The sequence below is a fragment of the Protopterus annectens genome, chromosome 7.part0, assembly GCF_019279795.1.
Source record: "Protopterus annectens isolate FY-2018-M chromosome 7.part0, PAN1.0, whole genome shotgun sequence".
NCBI lineage: Eukaryota > Metazoa > Chordata > Ceratodontiformes > Protopteridae > Protopterus > Protopterus annectens.
The window spans coordinates 903,615,053-903,637,345 of record NC_056739.1 but is presented as its reverse complement, the minus strand read 5'-3'; the positions used below and the strand labels follow the sequence as shown (position 1 = coordinate 903,637,345).

The following is a 22,293-nucleotide window of genomic DNA, read 5'->3' as shown; positions in this document are numbered from 1 at the left end:
TTCCAGCAACCTTTGGACCTCTAAGGCTGCTAGGTCCCTGTGACTGGGTGGAACATCTGGGATTTTCTTTATTAGAGGCGGTGGGGTGGCAAAGGGAATACAGTATCCTCTGGATATTATGCTTTGTACCCAGCTGTCTTTTGTTATTTTTAGCTAGGCGTCTAGGTACAAAGATAGGCATCCCCCGACTGCCTCCACAGATGGACAGTTGGGCATCCTCTCACGAGCACTGATAGGGCTTGCCAAAAAACTGCTCTCTGTCATCCTGGTTCTGAGGACCCCCTGTACCGTGTGGACGGTGTCTTCTATTATTACCCCCTCCTCTGCCTCTAGAAGGGGTGTCACCATGAGTGTTTTGGAAATATCTTTGAGACTTCCGGAACCATATCTTTCCAACTCCCCTCCCTTTGGGATAAGGTCTGTTCGAGGTAGAAAAACATACACCGATGGCAGAGAAGGTCTTTCCGTCTTTCTCACTCCTGGTAAGGGCTTCCTTAACCTTAGATCCAAAAAGGGATGAACTGTCAAAGGGGGTGTTAATGAAGGAAGACTTAAAAGGGTTCCGCAAAGGTACATAAGCGCATCCAAGAATGTCTCCTGAGAGTGATTCCTGTACCGCTGCCCTGCTTGTACCATCAGCTGCATAAGACAACAGATGCATGGAAGATTTCACTATCGAATTAAGAGTGGAGAGCTGGGAAGTTACTTTGTCCGAAATGCCTGCAGCCACTGAAAGCTGTAGAGTATCTCCTAGCTCATTCAGGAGATCCCTTTGCAATCTGGTAAAATGTGTGAGGTAGTTCAGTGATCGAAGGACAAAGGTTGCTGAACTGAACATATGCTTCCCGTATCTGTCCATAATCCTAGATTCCCTATTAGGAGGATAAACAGAAGAAGTCTCCGATAATTCTTTCTTGGTGGCTGCTGCCACTATCATAGCATCAACCGGTACTCCTTTGGTAAGGTAAAGTCTGTCTTGTGGGCAGGTAATACATTTGTTAGGCCTCCTAGGGACAGGCTCCATGGTATCTGGGGACTCCCACGCCCTTCGAGTGAGTAATTCCAGCAACTCAATGAAGGGTGGAGACACCCAAGAGGTGGAGGGTTGAGATCCGAAAGCTTCAGGAGAACTGACTCATCATCAGAAGGGTTAAAGGATTTCCAGCCATCCCTCTGTTTTAAGAATTTCTAAGATATCTGCAAAGGAGATATCTTCTGAGGGGGATCATGGGGACCCTTCTGATTCATCTAAGTCAGTATCCGAAGTGACGGACTCCTGTGGGGAGTTCAAATGCTTCCTCTTGCAGAGTCTTTTCCTAGGCAATTCTTCAGTGAGGGCTTCTGGAGAGGTCTCAGAAGAACATGGCTCACCCAATGGAGCTTCCTGAGGCTCAGGATCTCTACGATTCAAAGGAGCATGTGATGAAGAGGCAGACACTGGTGCTTTCTGGGAGGGAGGTGCTCGAACTGATAGGAGTAGTTGTTGGGGTGGACAAAGCCCTCCTCATAGCTTTGAAGGCCCCTCGGTCCCAACGAGAAGAATCTCTTGGATAAGAAGATCCAATGGTAATCATTTGTGCTGGTACAGAGGGCTCCGAGCCAGAGGTCGGAGCAGAGCTCACCCGAGCCGAGGCCCTGAGAGGTAAAGTCTGCACCGACAAGTCGGTCCGACTATTCTCGACGGACCCAACCGGTGAGTGTCGGCCCCAAGATTCCTCGGTCGGCACCAAGGGTATCTGGGCAGTCAGGGCCAACAAACATATAGAAGGTGTCAGACCCGAAGCATCCACGATCATCAGTTCTGTGCACTCTGGCTCTTAAACATCCATGCAAGTTGGAGGAGGAACAGAAGATGTAGGAGGAACTAAGATCGGCTCCGAAGCCCCCTGGGTCAGTGCCGATAAAATTTTTGCTAGCGCCGGTATCTGTAGGAGCTTTTTCACCACACAGTCCACATCCAGATCAGACAGTCTACTTGAGGCCCATGAGGAATGTGACAAAGGCCACAGATTGTAGTATAGGAGACTTTAAGGTTGGAGATACTGGCTCCAAAGTCGGGGACCATTTCTGAACCATAACGACAGTCAGTTCTGAAGACTATGCAACTGATGTCAATGCTTTACTGGAAGCTGACTTTGATATAGATGGAGATTTTGATGGCTCCATCTTCTTTGAGTGTTTGTCTGGCTTATCCAAGGATTCCTGAAAAGATTATTTAAGTAGACCTTTATCAATCAACTTTCGCTTCCTCTCATGCAACACTCTTGAGCTGAAGGAGTGGCATACAGAGCAGCTTTCTTGCAGTTGAACCTCACCCAAGTAGTAAACAGATTCAATATGTCCATCTGTTATGGACATCTTTTGCCCACATCTAGAACACTTCTTAAAGCCAGACTTGGCTTTCTCTTTCTCCTGGTGTGACATCTTCCACAAGCAATTCACACAGCAACAACTATTCAAGCCTTGTACTAAAAGGGCTTAAACTAATCAAAAAGCACAGAAATTATTTATACGCCCTGTGTAAACAGAAGGGCTGCAAATGCACTCTAACACACCATGCTAACACTAGTAAGAAATAGAAACCTAATGGCCAAAAAATGTGGCCACTACTTTACTAAATAGGAAGAAAATGTAAGTATACGCCCTGTAAAAAAGAAAGGACTAAACACACACTTTAATAGAGACGAACCTCTGTGCTCTATGAAAAACTACGGGCTAACACTATTAAACACACTAATTATGCTATAATATCTATCTATATGCTCTACGAAAGAGCTAACACACACTTTAAACTAATAGAAAGAAGAATTAAAGGGCCTAAAAGAAAAACGCGGCCACTAATTCCTCTTAAACACACTAACTGTGCTAAGTCAAGAGAGACAGGGAGAATAGAAGGCCTAACCACAAAAATGGCCTTAAAGACTAAATATCTAACTCAAATGTAACTATAAGCATATAAACTATAAGCCTACACACTCTAACTACTAATAATGGTAATTTACTAATTTTTTGCCCAAAACTAAAGCTATAATATATTGAAGAAGAAAAATATTCACTGGCCAGAGCTGGTGAACGTCTGATCAAGTTGCAGTAGCAAACGAGATCTGAGTGAAGATCAGGGTGCATCATGGGATAGGAAGTTGGCCTCGAGCTGGTTAAAGACCTTGAGGTTTTACAGTTGGCCGAGTCGGAGCCGAGGATCGGCTCCAAATCCATCAGTAAAGAATGAATGACGAGATAGAACAACTTCACATCTATACTTATGTAAAATTAATGCATTACTTTAGCAACTAGTAATAGTAATATATTACTTTTTTAGAAAACTAATAAATAGTAATATGTTACTTTCACTGAAAAGTTACTAGTAATAGTATCTTATTACTTTTGCAAGTAACTAGCACAACACTGTCCATACCAGCCACAGGTCACTTCAGGTAACACACGAACAACCACAGACACTCACATATTCTTACTGTAAGCACTTGAGGGCACAGAATCATACTAACTACTCATACACTGTCCCACTACTTACATTCACACCTCTTACCTGGAGAGACAGCCTGAAAGTAAAGCAGCTTCAGCCTGCTCATACTCTCACTGGAATATACTGCTGTACATAACTGTACTTCTGTATAAACTCATGCATGTCATGTCCTGCTCTGCACAGATTTTGCATAGTACTGATGTCTATCAATAACAGTATTATGTAAGAATCCATGCAGAGAAGTGTACTAGGACGCCCAAGGGTCAATTTAGCACATGTTATGCCCACAGACTGCCACACTTACATGCATATCTGAAAACCCTTGCTATATTCTGAGTAACAAGGTGTCAATGAACTGGGATATCCCCTTTCGTAGTATGCAAAGCCACTTGTGCTGCTCCATGTACTACAGTCTGTGAATTCCAGTTATAGTTATTCTGATTTCCTTACTCAGCTGGACATATGGCAGAACCAACAGTCTTCCAGGCACTCTGTTTTATACATATAGCATATCTAAGTGAAAATGGATCACCTGTATCCATTTTTACTAAGATGACTCTGTCAACTCACAACATTCTGACAGCTGATGACACACCCCACAAACAATACACAACATACACTAACTCACACACACAGCCATAGAGTCACATACAATTATCACTTAGAAAGCATGATCAGAGTCTGATGTTCCTTAGTATAACTAGAAATGTGTACAGTAGGAAATTCTGGATATACCAGAAATCATTGATCTTAAAATAGCTGAAAGAAAGTGAACTTACCCTACAATAACAATAACAAAATCCAGCAAGTTCCATCCATTCCGTACATATGCATTTGGGTGCATAAATAGTCCATATGCTACTATCTTCAAAAATGTTTCAATTGTAAAAATAATTAGGAAGGCATATTCTACTTTTTCCTGCAAGACAGAAAAATATATAGAAGAATAGCATAATGATATATAAATTCATAAAACGGCAAATACAATTCAACAAACAATCAGATGCAATTATAACACACACAAAATGGATAATGTAAGAAATACGAAATACACAAACATTAAACAGTGATGATCATCTGCAAAACTATAACAATGAAAACATACTTTAAATGCCTAATACAAGAATAAAATGCATGCAAATTAGACACAGGTTACCTTGTACATTTCCTGCTAGTTTTAATTTCTTGTTTTATCATTTTTGTAATATAGATTTAAACAACACTACTTGGAATACCATGCATTTCCAAAAAATGGAATTCAAACTGGAATTCCAAATGTAATTTTTTGTGGGGGAAAGAACCCTCATATTCCTCCGCATACTTCATTCCCTCAAGATACTCAGCTTTGAGGTCACTGTACCTTGGGAAATGGTGAATGTTACCAACTGATAAAAAATAGTTTCACATTCAGCATCATTCTCAATAGCACTATTTACAACCATTATGCACTATTATAATTTACTGAATACAGAGCTTAAAAAAACTTTAGTACTTTTTTTTTCTTAACATGAACAGAATACAATCTGAAAACAGACAAAACAACTATCTACTTAATGAAAAAAATGTACATGTGCCCTTAATTAAAACAAATGTATTTATGAAAAAATATTTAATACTTTTCCTTTAACAGGGCAACAGTGTTAACGTGCAGTTGATGTGAAGCTGTTTTTTTTTTCTGTTTTTAACTCTGCATTTGCCCTCCCACTCATACTTCTGTTATCAGTTGACATTCATGATTATGGCATTCTTCTCTCCAGGTTGTAATTTGGGCTTTGTTGTCCAATACTGCATTTTCCACGCAAGTCACTGCTGCTTTTTTTGCTGCTGTGTTCTGTGTTTAATGTAAACTTTTTGTTGTGGGGGTGATTTCCTTTAAAGTCAGTGCCGCTTACACAGACACCTGTAGAAAGATCCCCTCTTAGTTACTAAAGACGGTGTACATTACTGACGTTATATTGGCAGGAAATAAGGACGTGCTCATCTTTCTGAGCATGTGCTGATTTTTAAGGGGCACTTTATTCACATTCTTACTAACTGCGAGTGATCTGAAGTGAGTGCTGATGGTTTTCGTCCCACCTCTATGGCGCTTTCAGGGACAGTTATAACAAGCTTCCCTCTTACTTCCTGAAAATGCTGTAAATCGCATACGTTATTTTTGCCACACAGTAAGCAACTGCCCCCCCCCCCCCTCCTAGTCTGTGATAATTTGTAATGGTCATTGTGAGTTGATCTGTAATGCTGTGAGCCATCTCTGTCAACGTAAACAGTAAAGCAGTGGGGAAAAAGCACTTGCAAAAATAGGAGCCTCTGTGGGAAATGTGAGTGAAATTGTTGAGAAAGGGCTGGGTGAAACAGTGACAAGTGCTGAAACTGTGAAGATGTAATCACAAAACCATTTGCGGAACTCCTAGGCTTCTCGGCAATATTTCAGTTTCGCAAACACCGTTGCCCCGTTAACAGAAAAGTATCAAATACACTGTGTCAAACATTAACTGCCAGAGTACTAATCCATGGTTCCAAATCTTAAAAAGCTGTACTTGATTTCTAAACATGTTTGTGTGTTAAATGAAAAGGCTAGCATCTAAATGTGGAAAGATTCTCATCTCACTGTGATACAGATAAACCAGAATAACTGATATACAGTTGGTAAATACTGTTATTAATGTATGCTCATTTGTTTGACAACAGGATAAGTAAGCTGCGCCAAGGTACCCTTTTCAGTTATGAGTTGGGTGCAGAGCAAAATACAGAAAAATTTTGTAACACAAAAAGTACAACTGTGCGAGATGCCTACTAGAAATAGAAGCGTGAGTACCCATCGTAGCAGCTGATCTCCAATAGGGCCCTCTGCAGTATTAATGTTTCTTAAACACAAACCTGTTTAATTTCACCTGTTTAAACTGGGTGCCCTAAGGGGGTAACATTAACATAAGCTGTATTTTTTCATTTTGTAAAAACAAGCATACGATACTTGTAAGCTGTGGGTTAAGCATTCTTAGCAGGTTGCATTTTTCTTTACGATTCATAAAACCAAGCAAACAAAAAGCATCAGAGAATTTTGATAGGGTGTACACAGCACACAATAAACAATGTAAACATTACATCACATTAAGAAGTCCTGACAAAAAAACAAAAGTGCCACATAGCACCAGCTGATTTTGACCAAAAAATAAAAAGCAACAAGGCACCATCTAAAACCATACAGTAAAAAACGGCTTATAGTACACACTATCAGATACCATGTGTGAAGATAGGTAAAGGCTGTCAGCCTAGCCAGATAGACTTTTATAGATAATTCTGTCATTTGTAAATATTAATGTAAGCCACAGGCTTGTTCTCTTAAATGGGAAAAAAATGCTGTTAGATGTGGAAAGTTCAGTTGTGTACACTTACCATAAATGTAGATGTTTGAGTGCATTCACTGTTGCAGTCATCACACTTGGGTTATCCCTGCCACGGTAGCCCTCAGTCAGCCCGAATACCAGAGGCTTAGTATTTCTGCGTCAGTTGCCGTCGCTCCAGGACTGACGTCAGGTCATCAGTAGTATAAAATAAGGCAGCCAACGCCATTACATCAGTTTTTCTTGCCCTGTCAGGAGCCCCCAAGAGGGAGCTACGTTATGGTGGAAGAACACCACCAGTAGAAAGTAAATACCAAAAATTCCTTTTAAGGAGAGAGAGAGAGAGAGAGAGAGAGACAAGGGGGATGGAGGGAGGGAAACCAGGACTGCAACAGTGAATACACTTGAACATCTACATTTATGGTAAGTGTACACAACTGTACTATGTTCTTCGTGTTTCACTGTTGCAGTCATCACATTTGGGTTGATTCCCAAAGCTGAAGAAAAGAGTGGAGGCAGTCAAGAAGACAGCAGGCTGGCTAGGATACCCTGCAAGACTGTGGTGGCAAAGCCTGCCCTGGATTTGGAAAAGATAGGCAGGTGGCAATGTTTGGTGAAGGTATGAACTGATGTCCATATTGTAGCCTCCAGGATGTCCCTGGTGGGGAACCCTCTGAGGAAAGCTGCGGAGGGAGAGGTTGCTCTGGTAGAATGTGTCCTGACCCCCTTGGGAGGAGGTTTCCCGTGTTGCTTGTAGCAGAAATGGATGCAGTGTGCTATCCATTTGGAAATGGTTTGTTTGGATATGGCTGTGCCCTCTGCTCCTGCAGCAAAGCTGGCTAACAATTGATCAGTCTTTCTAAATGATTTAGTTCTGTCTAGACAGAAACTGCGCTGTCTGTGCACATCTAGAGAGTGCAGTATCCTTTCCTCCTTGTTTTGTGGGTTAGGGAAAAAGGTGGGCAAATGAATGGATTGGTTGAGAGCCACACTGGACACCACTTTTGGCATGAAGGATGGGTTAGTCCTGAGGGAGACCCTGTCAGCATGGAAAAATGATGAAGGGCTCTACAGCCATTAGTGCTTGTAGCTCGGATACTCTTCTTGCTGAAGTGATGGCCAGAAGCAAAGCTGACTTCCATGAGAGAGACTTTAACTCTGCTGAAGCTGCTGGTTCAAAGGGGGGCAGGGTGAGCTTTTCCAACACAAAGTTTAGGTCCCAAGCTGGAGGAGGTGCTCTTCTGGGTGGCCTCAAGTTGCTAGCCCCTCTTAGGAACTGTTTGATGAGAGGGTGTGAGAAAAGAGGTGGCTCTGTGCTGAAATGAGCAAAGATAGCTGAGTCATGAATTTTAATAGAAGAAAAGGAGAGACCCCTGTGTAGTAGGTCAGCAAGGTAATCCAGGATGAGAGGTAGGGAGGGCTGTACCATACCAGCTCCCTTAGCCTGGATCCAGGTGCAAAACTTTTTCCATATGTTAGCATAAGACTTTCTAGTGCTAGGGCGTCTGGCCTCATGTATAACATCTAGAACCTGTTTGCTGAGATTGGCAGCTTGTGCAGTGGTCAGGGAATAAGCCAGTCAGCCAGACTGAGGGTCTGCAACTGGGGATGCATAAATTCGCCTTTCCTCTGAGGCAGGAGTGTTGGGATCTGAAGGAGATGCCATGGTGGCAGATGTGACAGGCTGCACAGCAGTGGGTACCAGTGCTGGCGTGGCCAGTCTGCGGAAATCAGGATTGTCCTTGGTTTTTCTCCCTTATTTTGAGCAGTACCCTTGTAATGAGCGGTAGTGGGGGAAATGCATAGACCAAGAGATACAGCATCCACTTTCTAGACCTTGCAGTGAGGCTCCCTGGTACAGAACTTGCACAGCTGATGGCTGGAGTGGGAAGCAAAGAGGTCGACCTTCGGGGTGCTCCATTTTGGAGTTACAAGGGTAGGTTCTTTGGTGAAGCTGTCATTCGTGTGGGTCCAGAAGATTTCTGCTTAATTTGCCTGCCAGAGAGTTTAGAGAGCTTGGCAGGAATTGTGCCAACAGGTGTAGTTGCATGGCTGAGGCCGTGTGCCAAAGGGTCATGGCGAGCCTGCACAGAGGGTGCTAGTGAGTCCCTCCCTGCTTGTTGATACACACATCAAAGTGGTGTTGTCTGTTTTGATCAGTAGAGCCCCCAGGGAGAGGAGGGGTCTGAAAGCTGTCAGTGCGTGCTGGACAGCTAACATCTCTTTTTGGTTGAAGTGCAGATGTATTTGATGTGGGTTCCATTGGCCCTGTATGCACCTGCCGTCCAGGCGTGCACCCCAGGCATAGTCTGATGCGTCTGTGATGAGGGTCCGGACGGCATGGGGCTGTGAGAAGGGTAGTCCCTTGTTGTGGTAGCATGCTGCTGCCCACCAAAGAAAATCTTTCCTTAAACAAGGTATCACTGGTGTATGAGTTTCCAGGTCTTGAGAGTGTTGACAACAAAGGCTTTTTAGGTACCACTGTAGTTTCCTCATATGCAGTCTGGAATATGGAATGAGTAGAATGCAAGAAGCCATGAACCCCAGAGCTTGCAGGATTTTCCTTGCTGATAACTGGGGTCTGGTGGCTAGTTGAGAGAAATAGGCTGTCAGGTAGGTTTGCTTTTCTGGTGTAAGGAATGCCATCTGGGATGCTGTGTCCTGGCTTGCTCCCAGGAATATAATTTTTTGGGTGGGTACTAGTTTGGATTTCTTTCCGTTGACAGTATACCCTAAGGAGGTCAGTAGTTCCTTTAGAAAAGCCAGGTATTTGAACAGATTTTCCTGATTGCCTGAATTAGGCAGTTGTCTAAGTATGGGTAAATTTGAATATTACTTTGCCTGAAAAAGCAATGGCGGGAACCAGACATTTTGTGGAAACTATGGAAGCAGTAGATAAGCCAAAAGGAAGTGCAGAGAACTGAAAGTGCAGTGATCCTGCCCTGAAACGTTGATATTTACTGCATGATTCCCTGATTGGGATGTGTAGGTAGGCCTATTTTAGGTCTAGGGTGGCTAACCAAGCATCCTTGGAGAGCATAGGTAGTAGTTGCTGGAGGATGAGCATTTTGAATTTTGGTATCACCAGAAAGGTGTTTAGAATGGACAGAGTAAGGATGGGGCACCAGGTGCCTTCTTTTCTGGGTACCAGGAAGAGTCTGGAGTAGAAACCTTAACCTGTTTTGCAGGAACGTGCTCTATTGCCCTCATACACAGCAGGGAAAGGACTTGCTTTTTGGTCTCTGCCCACTGGTTTGGGGGAAGATCTGGGAACCCTTTTGGGGTTGGTAGGGTGTGGAAATAAAATTTGTATCCCTGGGACACTATGGTGAGGACCCAGCGGTCGTTGGTAATGGTGGCCCAGGTGCTTGCGTAGAAAGAGAGTTTTTCTCCTAGGGGCAAGTGCAGGTGGGCAGAGGGAGGGGGTGGAAGTGGAGAGTCATTGTGAGTTCTTACCATGAGGGGGTGGCTTACCACTCCCTGGTTTTGAACAGGAGAAACTCCATTGCTTAGATCTCTGCAATTCCTTGAGGCTGCTGTCTGGGGGGGCCTGCTTCCCTGGAGTCTGGGCTGAGCTGACCTGGAGGGGACAGGTAAGGACTAGTGGTTGGAGGGGCAATGCCTACTGAACCTGGGTGGCTGGACCTGCAGGAAGTCCTTAACTGTCTGCACAAATTTAGCTTTTTCTTCCATCTTTTTTAAGACCTCCGCTGCCTTGGTGCCAAATAAGTTGTCTTTGTGCAAGGGTGCGTCCAATAATTTGGATTTGACATGGTCTGGCAAGGGCTGTCTCTTAAGCCAACCATGCCTTCTAGGGACAGAACCAGTGACTGCTGCCCTGCAAGATGCTTCTAGGGTGTCAAAACCACATTGTAAGGTGTGCTTAGTTACTTGACTTGCAGAATGCATTAACTCTTGTAACTCTATTTTCTGCACAAGCAAGAAAAGAGGATATTTTTCGTTTGAGGAGTTCCATGGTATGTTGCTGAAATTTTAGCACAAGGAACTGACAATTTAGTGCTCTAATAGCAAGAGTAGCAGAGGTGTATACTTTTTTACTCCATCTGTCTAATGTTCGGGAATCCCTATCTGAGGGTGTGAGATTCTTAGCAGATGTTGCTTTAATTCCTTTAGCCCCTTGAGAAATAACCTCAGGGTCAGTAGTAGTATTTTTGAAAAGAAATTTGTGAGAATCAGGGACTCAATAGTACCTGTCAGGTTTCCTGGGAGCAGGAAGGAGGGTGTCAGGAGTCAAACTAGATTCCAAGAAAACATCATCCACAACATCCAGGACAGGAGGAATGGCCAGAGGTCTGTGCTGTGGAAGATCTAAGAATTCCTGAGTTTCTTTTTAGACTGAGGGTAATCCTGACATTCCCACTGGAAATGCTCCTTTAAAGTATGTAGGGCTGCCCCAAAGGAAAAGTCCTCGGGTGGAGAGGCTGAAGGAATGGATTCCCCTGCATCAGAATCCTCATAAGCAGAGAGGGATTGCATGTCTTCATATTCAAATGCCTCAGAGTCATCGGACTCCTGTTCAGATAAAACCACTGGGGACAAATCTCTTTTTCTTTTGGAAGGGGTAGCTTGGCTTCTCCTGATCAGCATTATAAGGTCTTCTGCCATTTTAAGCATTTGGGACTCAGGCAAGGAAGGGGTCATCGGTTTCTTGGGCGTGGTTTGTACCCTGGGCCTTAGAAACTCGGAAGTTTTCAAAAGAACAGCAGATGCGAAATAAGACATTGGTCTGTGTTGAGAATCGGTAGAGCGAAGTACTTCCTCAGTAGCTGGTGCCTGCTCAGCAGCTCCGGACTCATCCAAGGTAAAGACATCCACAGAATCCTTAGTCGATGAAGAGTCTTGCAGCATACCGGACTCCGAAAGGGTCTCGGTAGTGGCCTGCGAATCCACAGAACCTGGCATCAGGGGCTGCAAAAGCACCTCACTGAGGACCGGAGAACTGACGACTAGCTTAATGGAAGCGTCATCAGTAGCTTTGGACCTCTGCAGTCTGTCTCTGTCTTTATCCTTATGTTTTTTCAGAAGATCTGCTGTCGGATGGCTTACTGAAGCCATATCAGAATTCGAGGACTGAGAGCGAAACTATCTACCTACAATAAGGGCCTGCCGACGTATAGTTCTGGCATTGAACAAAGCACAAAGGTGACAGCGGGGGACGTTGTGGTCTGGGCCTAAGCAAGTGACGCAGTAAAAATGAAAGTCTCGGTGTGGTATTTGCTTTCCACAGGCGAGACAATTGTGAACTTTTTCTGACATCGGTTAGAGCAAGAAAAAAGAATCCCCAACAGGGTACTTAGCTTTACAAGACTTCAACTTCAATTCGGAATACTAAAACTCAGGTAGCGGCCGACCGGCACTCGTGCGAACTGCTTCTGCTTTCCTCGGCAAGAAAGACTGATGTAATGGCGTCGGCTGCCTTATTTTATACTACTGACGACCTGACATCAGTCCTGGAGTGACGGCAACCGATGCAGAAATACTAAGCCTCTCGTATTCAGGCCAACTGAGGGCTACCCTGGCAGGGATAACCCAAATATGATGACTGCAACAGTGAAACACGAAGAACATCTGCAAAAATGTAACAGCAATGTACTCTGCTGTAAGAAAGCTAAGTCAAGCATTTTATGACTGTCTTTGATGTCAAACTTTGCAGCCGAGATGTCTAGAGAAAGGCATTCTGCCTATTGTTTTGAGGTCAGAGTTAATGGCTAAAATGTGCATGTATAATTTCTTTTATTGCCCTTGCTTCCTGACCAGCTGCAATATCAAAAGGGCCATTAACCTCTGAGTTCTGTTAACCTGGGAACCTGAAAGAAATTATGCAATCTGAAATGAATCAGTGGTACTGTTATCAATTTAAGAAGAGAAAGAATGAGGGCATTTGAGCATTTGTCTTAAGAACATCCAACATCATCAGCACTACCTGTGTCTGTATGTAAGTAGGATCTTGGACTTTAGTTTTTCTTTTAGAAATAGCTAGGAATTAGGAAGATTAGACTGTTTTTCTGTGACATCAGAACTTTTCTACTGTATTATTTTAAACATTTCTCTGTGATCTCTGAACTCTTGAATAGCACTGTGTAGTAAGAAATATTGTCTTGTGTTTTTATTATTTATTATTAAATATTTTTAAACCTTTCAACTGTGGCTGTTTTGTGTAGAGATAATTTAAGCTAACTGTGACCTCTGTGTGCTCTTAAGGGAAATTGTACTTTACTGTGTGTGTATTTATTATGCTTTCCCTATATGGATGCCACTCACTGGTGTAAGTGGTGAGGATTGAGGCTCCTTGATTCCTGGGCCAGTGCACAGGCATCACACCATGACTGGAGTTAGTCAGTAAACAATAAAAGTACAGTTCCATAGCAACTTAGTGTAACAGTAGCTGCTCAAATAGATCACAGCTACAGTACTTCTGACAACTGGCAAAGTATCCTGCCAAGGATACCATACAGCCAGCCAGTTTACAAAAGCTTAGGTGCCTTTTACTTGTGCTGTACATCTGACTTACTACTTATGCACAAGACTACATGTTGACTCATAATGGACATATGTTAATGAAAATATTCAGCGCTTTCTAACCTCAAGAAAATATTTATTTGCCACCCCAGGGCCATAGAGGCATAAAGCACTGTGTACAACCCATGCAACCCTGGTTTGATTAGCATCCCAGGTGACTGACGGAATGGCAGGAAAGAATGGGTATGCCCATCCTGGGGAGGGTGAGTGCGTGGGCACCTCTAGACAACAATCCTTAATGGAGACTGGGGTCATGAAATCACCAGAGGAGGTGTGGTCAGTGGGGTAGCAGTATTGCTTGGCTGAACTGCTGTAGAGATTGGGTGATAAACTACGAATCCCACACTGCACACCTCATGGATCATACTACACTGCCACAGAAGGGCAGAAGTGTAACAGGGTAGGCCAAAAAAGACCACCCCAGATGAAAGCTCAGATGTGTTAAGCCCTGTTGCTTGTGATCTGTGACTGGCCACAGCAATAACCGAAAAATGTCCAGGAGGGCATGGAGTAGCTTACTGACCCAGCATGGATGTGGCAAGAAAGCTGGGCCTGTAAAGATGAAATACAGATGGGAAGAAAAAGCAAAAGAAAGAATGAAAAAATATTTCTCTGAGCAAAGAAGACTGGTTGATAGTTCACTCTGATGCCACTGTGAGTGAAAAGGAAGGGTTAGTCTAAAGGGATACCCTATCTTTATGAAAGCTCAGATAAAGTGGCTGGGAAGAAAGCACCTGGAGTTCTCTGATACTCATCTAGCCAATGTAATGTCAACCAGGAAAACAATTTTCCATGATAAGAAGTTTAAGTCTAGCATGGCTGAAGGTTCAAAGGGAACCTGAGTTAAACCTTGAAGAAGTACTGTTAAATCCCACAGAGCAGTGGGGTTCTTAATAGGTGGTTGAAGTACAAAAGTATGAAAAAGTCCCCCACAATCTCAATACAGGCCAAAAATGAAGAATGGTTTTCATCTAGGTGAAAATTTGAAATAGCAGCAGGTTGCACCTTAACTGCGAGTAAGTAGCTCCATTACTGCAAATGTAAGTAAGAAAGTTGAGAACAGCAGGGACAGGTGATGAAAAGGGGTCTAATTGTCTCTGGAAGGCCCAAACAGAAAACCTTTTCCATTTGCTCTTATAAATCTTTTTGGCATAATGTACTTTCTGGTATGATGTAAGGATGTGACAAACTGGGGAAGAAACCCTAGAGTTTCTAGACATCACTGGAAGCGAAGAAACCATGCAGTCAATTTGTGGGTTCAACTACCAAGGTGAAGTATCCCGGATGGTAGAGATAAAAGGTCCTGAAAAGGATCCAATACCCAGGGAGAATGAACCAGATAAGGCCACAGGAAGAGGAACCACAATTGGTGAGGCCAGAATGTCACATCGAGGATTACCTTGCTTTTCTGCTGAAATGCTTTCTTTAGAAACTTGGGAATGAGAGTAGTAGGAGGAAAGGCATATAGGAGATATGAGGGAGAATCGTGAATCAGAGTTTCTTGGGGACTCCCCATCTAGAGGGGGTAAGACAAAGCACCTGCTGCACTTGGAAATGAGGGGAGAAGTAAAGGGGTCATGTAATGAATGTGTGTGTGTATGTACCTTTAAGAAGCTATCCAAGGGCTTGCACAAGTGTATAAATACTGAGCACGTGCGAGCCTGACTGTCATTTTGTAGTAAGCTGTTGAGATGCAAGCATATATGTATGTAAGGTCTGTCTGTTAACTAGTTTGTATTTTATGATGCTGCTATCTATCCCGATGTGTTTCTATGTATTAAAATATCTAAACAAAAAACAAGTAATTTCCGTGGTATCCCCGAAGTCTCAAAACAACCCACTAAAGTGTAGTGGGTCCAAAAACAAAACAGTGCAAGAAACTTCTCTGTGTAGAAGATTTTCAGTCCATATATTTCTAGTTAATCACTGTATATTAATCAGATCAGACAACAGTAGTAGAAGTAGCGAATGTAAACTCGTCAAGTCAAAACAAAACAAAATGTAATAATAGAAAATATATAATTGTACAGCATTACTAAGTATTCGAAAGTAATCCAAGCAAGGCAGGCAGTCTGTTTCAAGTCGAAAATCCTTTATTAAGTACACAGACAAGCGATCCAAGTAAAACAAAAATAGAGTAATAATTTCCTCACAAGCTTTCTAAATATATATATACTTTTTATCAGGCACGGGAGTGGTTTATTGTGCTATAAAACAAAGTGTTATTGGTACACATGTTAAATTCACATCCCTTCCCCTATCAGTGTGACATTCGAGCTGGTCATGCCCTATCTAGTAGCTGTCATAATAATATATAACCCTTATGTACTTTAAATAAAATTTATAATGATGTGGTACCTCTTTTTAACCAAATTATTAAGTAGATTATTAAGTCTGTGATTTTATCCAAGACAATATACTACATGGCTGGAAATATATCGACCTTAGTTCATTTGGCAATCAAAATATATATATATATATAAATATATACATATACATTTTGCATGTAAAAATCAATTTCTAATTTCATAACCTATTATTAACAAAGATCGCTTTCGGCCTTCTAGACTTCTTCAGGTCTGTGTACAAGAACCCTAAAAACCTATATAATTGCAGAATTAGTATTGTTATTACACATCATTTTGAATAAAGTGGAAAAAGAACCAGAAAAAAATAAAAATAAGAAAAATGTGTATGATGATGGAAACAAAATATACACTTATGAAATAGGTCTATGTCTGGGCTCCCCATTAAACTTGTCAACATGTTGAAAATCCTTGGTTCCAGTTTCCACTTGTGTGGGTCCATGAGGTTTCTGCTTAGTCGGTCTGTCAGTATATTTAATTTTCCTGGCAGGAATTGAGCTTGTAGGTGCACTTGGCAGCTCAAGGCTGTGTTCCACAATGCCATGGCTAGTCTGCAGAGGGGGTAAGAATGTGTACCCCCCCTGCTTGTTTTTGTACTGCATAGCCGTGGTGTTGTCCGTCTTTACCATTAGTTGTCCTGGACGAATTTAGTCCTTGAAGGCTGTCAGAACATTCTGTACAGCTAACATTTCTTTTTGATTGATATGTAGGTGCATTTGACTTGGGTTCCATTTGCCCTGAATACACTTCCCTGCCAGGTGAGCTCCCCATGCATAGTCTGATGCATCTGTTGTTAGGGTTTGGGCGGCAGGGGGGTAGTGTGAATGGTAGTCCCTTGTTTTGGTGGCAGGCCTCTGCCCACCAGAGAAACTCTTTCCTTAAACAAGGTATGACAGGAATCATTGTTTCTAGGCTGTGAGAATGTTGACTCCATAGACTTTTTAGATACCATTGTAGTTTCCTCATATGCAGTCTTGCATATGGAATTAGAAGAATGCAGGAGGCCATGGACCCCAAGGCTTGCAGTATTTGTCTTCCAGATAACTGGGTTCTTGTGGCCACTTGTTTGATATAGGTTATCAAATGAATTTGCTTTTCTGGTGTAAGGAATGCCATCTGGGAAGTTGTATTCAAGCTTGCTCCCAGGAATGTAATTTGTTGACAGGGTACCAGTTGTGATTTCATTTTGTTTATGGTGTACCCCAGACAAGTTAGAACCTTTACAAACACCAGATGATTCAACAGTATGCTTTGACTTTCTGCCTGAATTAGGCAGTTGTCTAAGTATGGATAAATTTGAATATTACTTTGCCTGAAAAAGCAATGGCGGGAACCAGACATTTTGTGAAAACTATGGGAGCAGTGGATAAGCCAAAAGGAAGTGCAGAGAACTGAAAGTGCAGTGATCCTGCCCTGAAACGTTGATATTTACTGCATGATTCCCTGATTGGGATGTGTAGGTATGCCTATTTTAGGTCTAGGGTGGTTAACCAAGCATCCTTGGAGAGCATAGGTAGTAGTTGCTGGAGGATGAGCATTTTGAATTTTGGTATCACCAGAAAGGTGTTTAGAATGGACAGAGTAAGGATGGGGCACCAAGTGCCTTCTTTTCTGGGTACCAGGAAGAGTCTGGAGTAGAAACCTTAACCTGTTTTGCAGGAACCAGTTGGATTGCCCTCATACACAGCAGAGAAAGGACTTGCTTTTGGCCTCTGCCCATTGATTTGGGGAAGATCTGGGAACCCATTTGGGGTTGGTACGTGTGGAAATGAAATTTGTATCCCTGGGACACTATGGTGAGGACCCATATGTCCTGGGTAATGGTGGCCCAGGTCTTTGCATGAAGAGAGTTTTTCTCCTAGGGGCAAGTGCAGGTGGGCAGAGGGAGGGGGTGGAAGTGGAGAGTCATTGTGAGTTCTTACCATGAGGGGGTGGCTTACCACTCCCTGGTTTTGAACAGGAGAAACTCCATTGCTTAGATCTCTGCATTCCTTGAGGCTGCTGTCTGGGGGGCCTGCTTCCCTGGAGTCTGGGCTGAGCTGACCTGGAGGGGACAGGTAAGGACTAGTGGTTGGAGGGGCAATGCCTACTGAACCTGGGTGGCTGAACCTGCAGGAAGTCCTTAACTGTCTGCACAAATTTAGCTTTTTCTTCCATCTTTTTTAAGACCTCCGCTGCCTTGGTGCCAAATAAGTTGTCTTTGTGCAAGGGTGCGTCCAATAATTTGGATTTGACATGGTCTGGCAAGGGCTGTCTCTTAAGCCAACCATGCCTTCTAGGGACAGAACCAGTGACTGCTGCCCTGCAAGATGCTTCTAAGAATCAAAACCACATTGTAAGGTGTGCTTAGTTACTTGACTTGCAGAATGCATTAACTCTTGTAACTCTATTTTCTGCACAAGCAAAAAAGATAATATTTTTTATTTGAGGAGTTCCATGGTATGTTGCTGATATTTTAGCACAAGGAACTGACAATTTAGTGCTCTAATAGCAAGAGTAGCAGAGGTCTATACTTTTTACCTCATCTGTCTAATGCTAAAGGAATCCCTATCTGAGGGTGTGAGATTCTTAGCAAAAGTTGCTTTAATTCCTTTAGCCCCTTGAGAAATAACCTCAGGGTCAGTAGTAGTATTTTTGAAAAGAAATTTGTGAGAATCAGGGACTCAATAGTACCTGTCAGGTTTCCTGGGAGCAGGAAGGAGGGTGTCAGGAGTCAAACTAGATTCCAAGAAAACATCATCCACATCATCCAGGACAGGAGGAATGGCCAGAGGTCTGTGCTGTGGAAGATCTAAGAATTCCTGAGTTTCTTTTTAGACTGAGGGTAATCCTGACATTCCCACTGGAAATGCTCCTTTAAAGTATGTATGTAAGGCTGCCCCAAAGGAAAAGTCCTCGGTGGAGAGGCAGAAGGAATGGATTCCTCTGCATCAGAATCCTCATAAGCAGAGAGGGTTGCATGTCTTCATATTCAAATGCATCAGAGTCAGACTTCTGCTCAGATAAAAGTACTGCGGACAGATTTCTTTCTTTTGGAAGAGGGTAGCTTGGCTTCCCTTGATCAGCATTATAAGGTCTTCCACCATTTTAAGCATTTGGGACTCAGGCAAGGAAGGGGTCATCGGTTTCTTGGGTGTGGTTTGTAGCCTGGGCCTTAGAAACTCGGAAGTTTTCAAAAGAACAGCAGATGCGAAATAAGACATTGGTCTGTGTTGAGAATCGGTAGGCCTAAGTACTTCCTCAGTAGCTGGTGCCTGCTCAGCAGCTCCGGACTCATCCAAGGTAAAGACATCCACAGAATCCTTAGTCGATGAAGAGTCTTGCAGCATACCGGACTCCGAAAGGGTCTCGGTAGTGGCCTGCGAATCCACAGAACCTGGCATCAGGGGCTGCAAAAGCACCTCACTGAGGACCGGAGAACTGACGACTAGCTTAATGGAAGCGTCATCAGTAGCTTTGGACCTCTGCAGTCTGTCTCTGTCTTTATCCTTATGTTTTTTCAGAAGATCTGCTGTCAGATGGCTTACTGAAGCCATATCAGAATTCGAGGACTGAGAGCGAAACTATCTACCTACAATAAGGGCCTGCCGACGTATAGTTCTGGCATTGAACAAAGCACAAAGGTGACAGCGGGGGACGTTGTGGTCTGGGCCTAAGCAAGTGACGCAGTAAAAATGAAAGTCTCGGTGTGGTATTTGCTTTCCACAGGCGAGACAATTGTGAACTTTTTCTGACATCGGTTAGAGCAAGAAAAAAGAATCCCCAACAGGGTACTTAGCTTTAGAAGACTTCAACTTCAATTCGGAATACTAAAACTCAGGTAGCGGCCGACCGGCACTCGTGCGAACTGCTTCTACTTTGGGCTCCTCGGCAAGAAAGACTGATGTAATGGCGTCGGCTGCCTTATTTTATACTACTGACGACCTGACATCAGTCCTGGAGTGACGGAAACCGATGCATAAATACTAAGCCTCTCGTATTCAGGCCAACTGAGGGCTACCCTGGCAGAGATAACCCAAGTATGATGACTGCAACAGTGAAACACGAAGAACATCTGCAAAAATGTAACAGCAATGTACTCTGCTGTAAGAAAGCGAAGTCAAGCATTTTATGAATGTCTTGGATGTCAAACTTTGCAGCCGAGATGTCTAGAGAAAGGCATTCTGCCTATTGTTTTGAGGTCAGAGTTAATGGCTAAAATGTGCATGTATAATTTCTTTTATTGCCCTTGCTTCCTGACCAGCTGCAATATCAAAAGGGCCATTAACCTCTGAGTTCTGTTAACCTGGGAACCTGAAAGAAATTATGTAATCTGAAATGAATCAGTGGTACTGTTATCAATTTAAGGAGAGAAAGAATGAGGGCATTTGAGCATTTGTCTTAAGAACATCCAACATCACCAGCACTACCTGTGTCTGTATGTAAGTAGGATCTTGGACTTTAGTTTTTCTTTTAGAAATAGCTAGGAATTAGGAAGATTAGACTGTTTTTCTGTGATATCAGAACTTTTCTACTGTATTATTTTAAACATTTCTCTGTGATCTCTGAACTCTTGAATAGCACTGTGTAGTAAGAAATATTGTCTTGTGTTTTTATTATTAAATATTTTTAAACCTTTCAACTGTGGCAGTTTTGTGTAGAGATAATTTAAGCTAACTGTGATCTCTGTGTGCTCTTAAGGGAAATTGTACTTTACTGTGTGTGTATTTATTATGCTTTCCCTATATGGATGCCCCTCACTGGTGTAAGTGGTGAGGATTGAGGCTCCTTGATTCCTGGGCCAGTGCACAGGCATCACACCATGACTGGAGTTAGTCAGTAAACAATAAAAGTACAGTTCCATAGCAACTTAGTGTAACAGTAGCTGCTCAAATAGATCACAGCTACAGTACTGCTGACAACTGGCAAAGTATCCTGCCAAGGATACCATACAGCCAGCCAGTTTACAAAAGCTTAGGTGCCTTTTACTTGTGCTGTACATCTGACTTACTACTTATGCACAAGACTACATGTTGATTCATAATGGACATATGTTAATGAGAATATTCAGCGCTTTCTAACCTCAAGAAAATATTTATTTGCCACCCCAGGGCCATAGAGGCATAAAGCACTGTGTACAACCCATGCAACCCTGGTTTGATTAGCATCCCAGGTGACTGACGGAATGGCAGGAAAGAATGGGTATGCCCATCCTGGGGAGGGTGGTACGTGGGCATCTCTAGACAACAATCCTTAATGGAGACTGGGGTCATGAAATCACCAGAGGAGGTGTGGTCAGTGGGGTAGCAGTATTGCTTGGCTGAACTGCTGTAGAGATTGGGTGATAAACTACGAATCCCACACTGCACACCTCATGGATCATACTACACTGCCACAGAAGGGCAGAAGTGTAACAGGGTAGGCCAAAAAAGACCACCCCAGATGAAAGCTCAGATGTGTTAAGCCCTGTTGCTTGTGATCTGTGACTGGCCACAGCAATAACCGAAAAATGTCCAGGAGGGCATGGAGTAGCTTACTGACCCAGCATGGATGTGGCAAGAAAGCTGGGCCAGTAAAGATGAAATACAGGTGGGAAGAAAAAGCAAAAGAAAGAATGAAAAAATATTTCTCTGAGCAAAGAAGACTGGTTGATAGTTCACTCTGATGCCACTGTGAGTGGAAAGGAAGGGTTAGTCTAAAGGGATACCCTATCTTTATGAAAGCTCAGATAAAGTGGCTGGGAAGAAAGCACCTGGAGTTCTCTGATACTCATCTAGCCAATGTAATGTCAACCAGGAAAACAATATTCCATGATAAGAAGTTTAAGTCTAGCATGGCTGAAGGTTCAAAGGGAACCTGAGTTAAACCTTGAAGAAGTACTGTTAAATCCCACAGAGCAGTGGGGTTCTTAATAGGTGGTTGAAGTAAAAAAGTACGAAAAAGTCCCCCACATAATCTCAATACAGGCCAAAAATGAAGAATGGTTTTCATCTAGGTGAAAATTTGAAATAGCAGCAGGTTGCATCTTAACTGCGAGTAAGTAGCTCCATTACTGCAAATGTAAGTAAGAAAGTTGAGAACAGCAGGGACAGGTGATGAAAAGGGGTCTAATTGTCTCTGGAAGGCCCAAACAGAAAACCTTTTCCATTTGCTCTTATAAATCTTTTTGGCATAATGTACTTTCTGGTATGATGTAAGGATGTGACAAACTGGGGAAGAAACCCTAGAGTTTCTGGACATCACTGGAAGCGAAGAAACCATGCAGTCAATTTGTGGGTTCAACTACCAAGGTGAAGTATCCTGGATGGTAGAGATAAAAGGTCCTGAGAAGGATCCAATACCCAGGGAGAATAAACCAGATAAGGCCACAGGAAGACGAACCACACTTGGTGAGGCCAGAATGTCACATTGAGGATTACCTTGCTTTTCTGCTGAAATGCTTTCTTTAGAAACTTGGGAATGACAGTAGTAGGAGGAAAGGCATATAGGAGATATGAGGGCGAATCGTGAATCAGAGTTTCTTGGGGACTCCCCATCTAGAGAGGGTAAGACAAAGCACCTGCTGCACTTGGAAATGATGGGA

General features: G+C 43.0%; 1 protein-coding gene across 1 annotated transcript in view; it reads right to left on the bottom strand.

Annotated features, from left to right (window-relative positions):
- CACNA1D (calcium voltage-gated channel subunit alpha1 D) overlaps positions 1–22,293 on the bottom strand; it is a 5,051,180-nt gene that overhangs the window by 4,200,909 nt on the left and 827,978 nt on the right. The window contains exon 4 of the mRNA XM_044077483.1: positions 4,264–4,403. Coding sequence (XP_043933418.1) covers positions 4,264–4,403 — 140 coding nt within the window. The remainder of the gene's footprint in view (positions 1–4,263; positions 4,404–22,293) is intronic.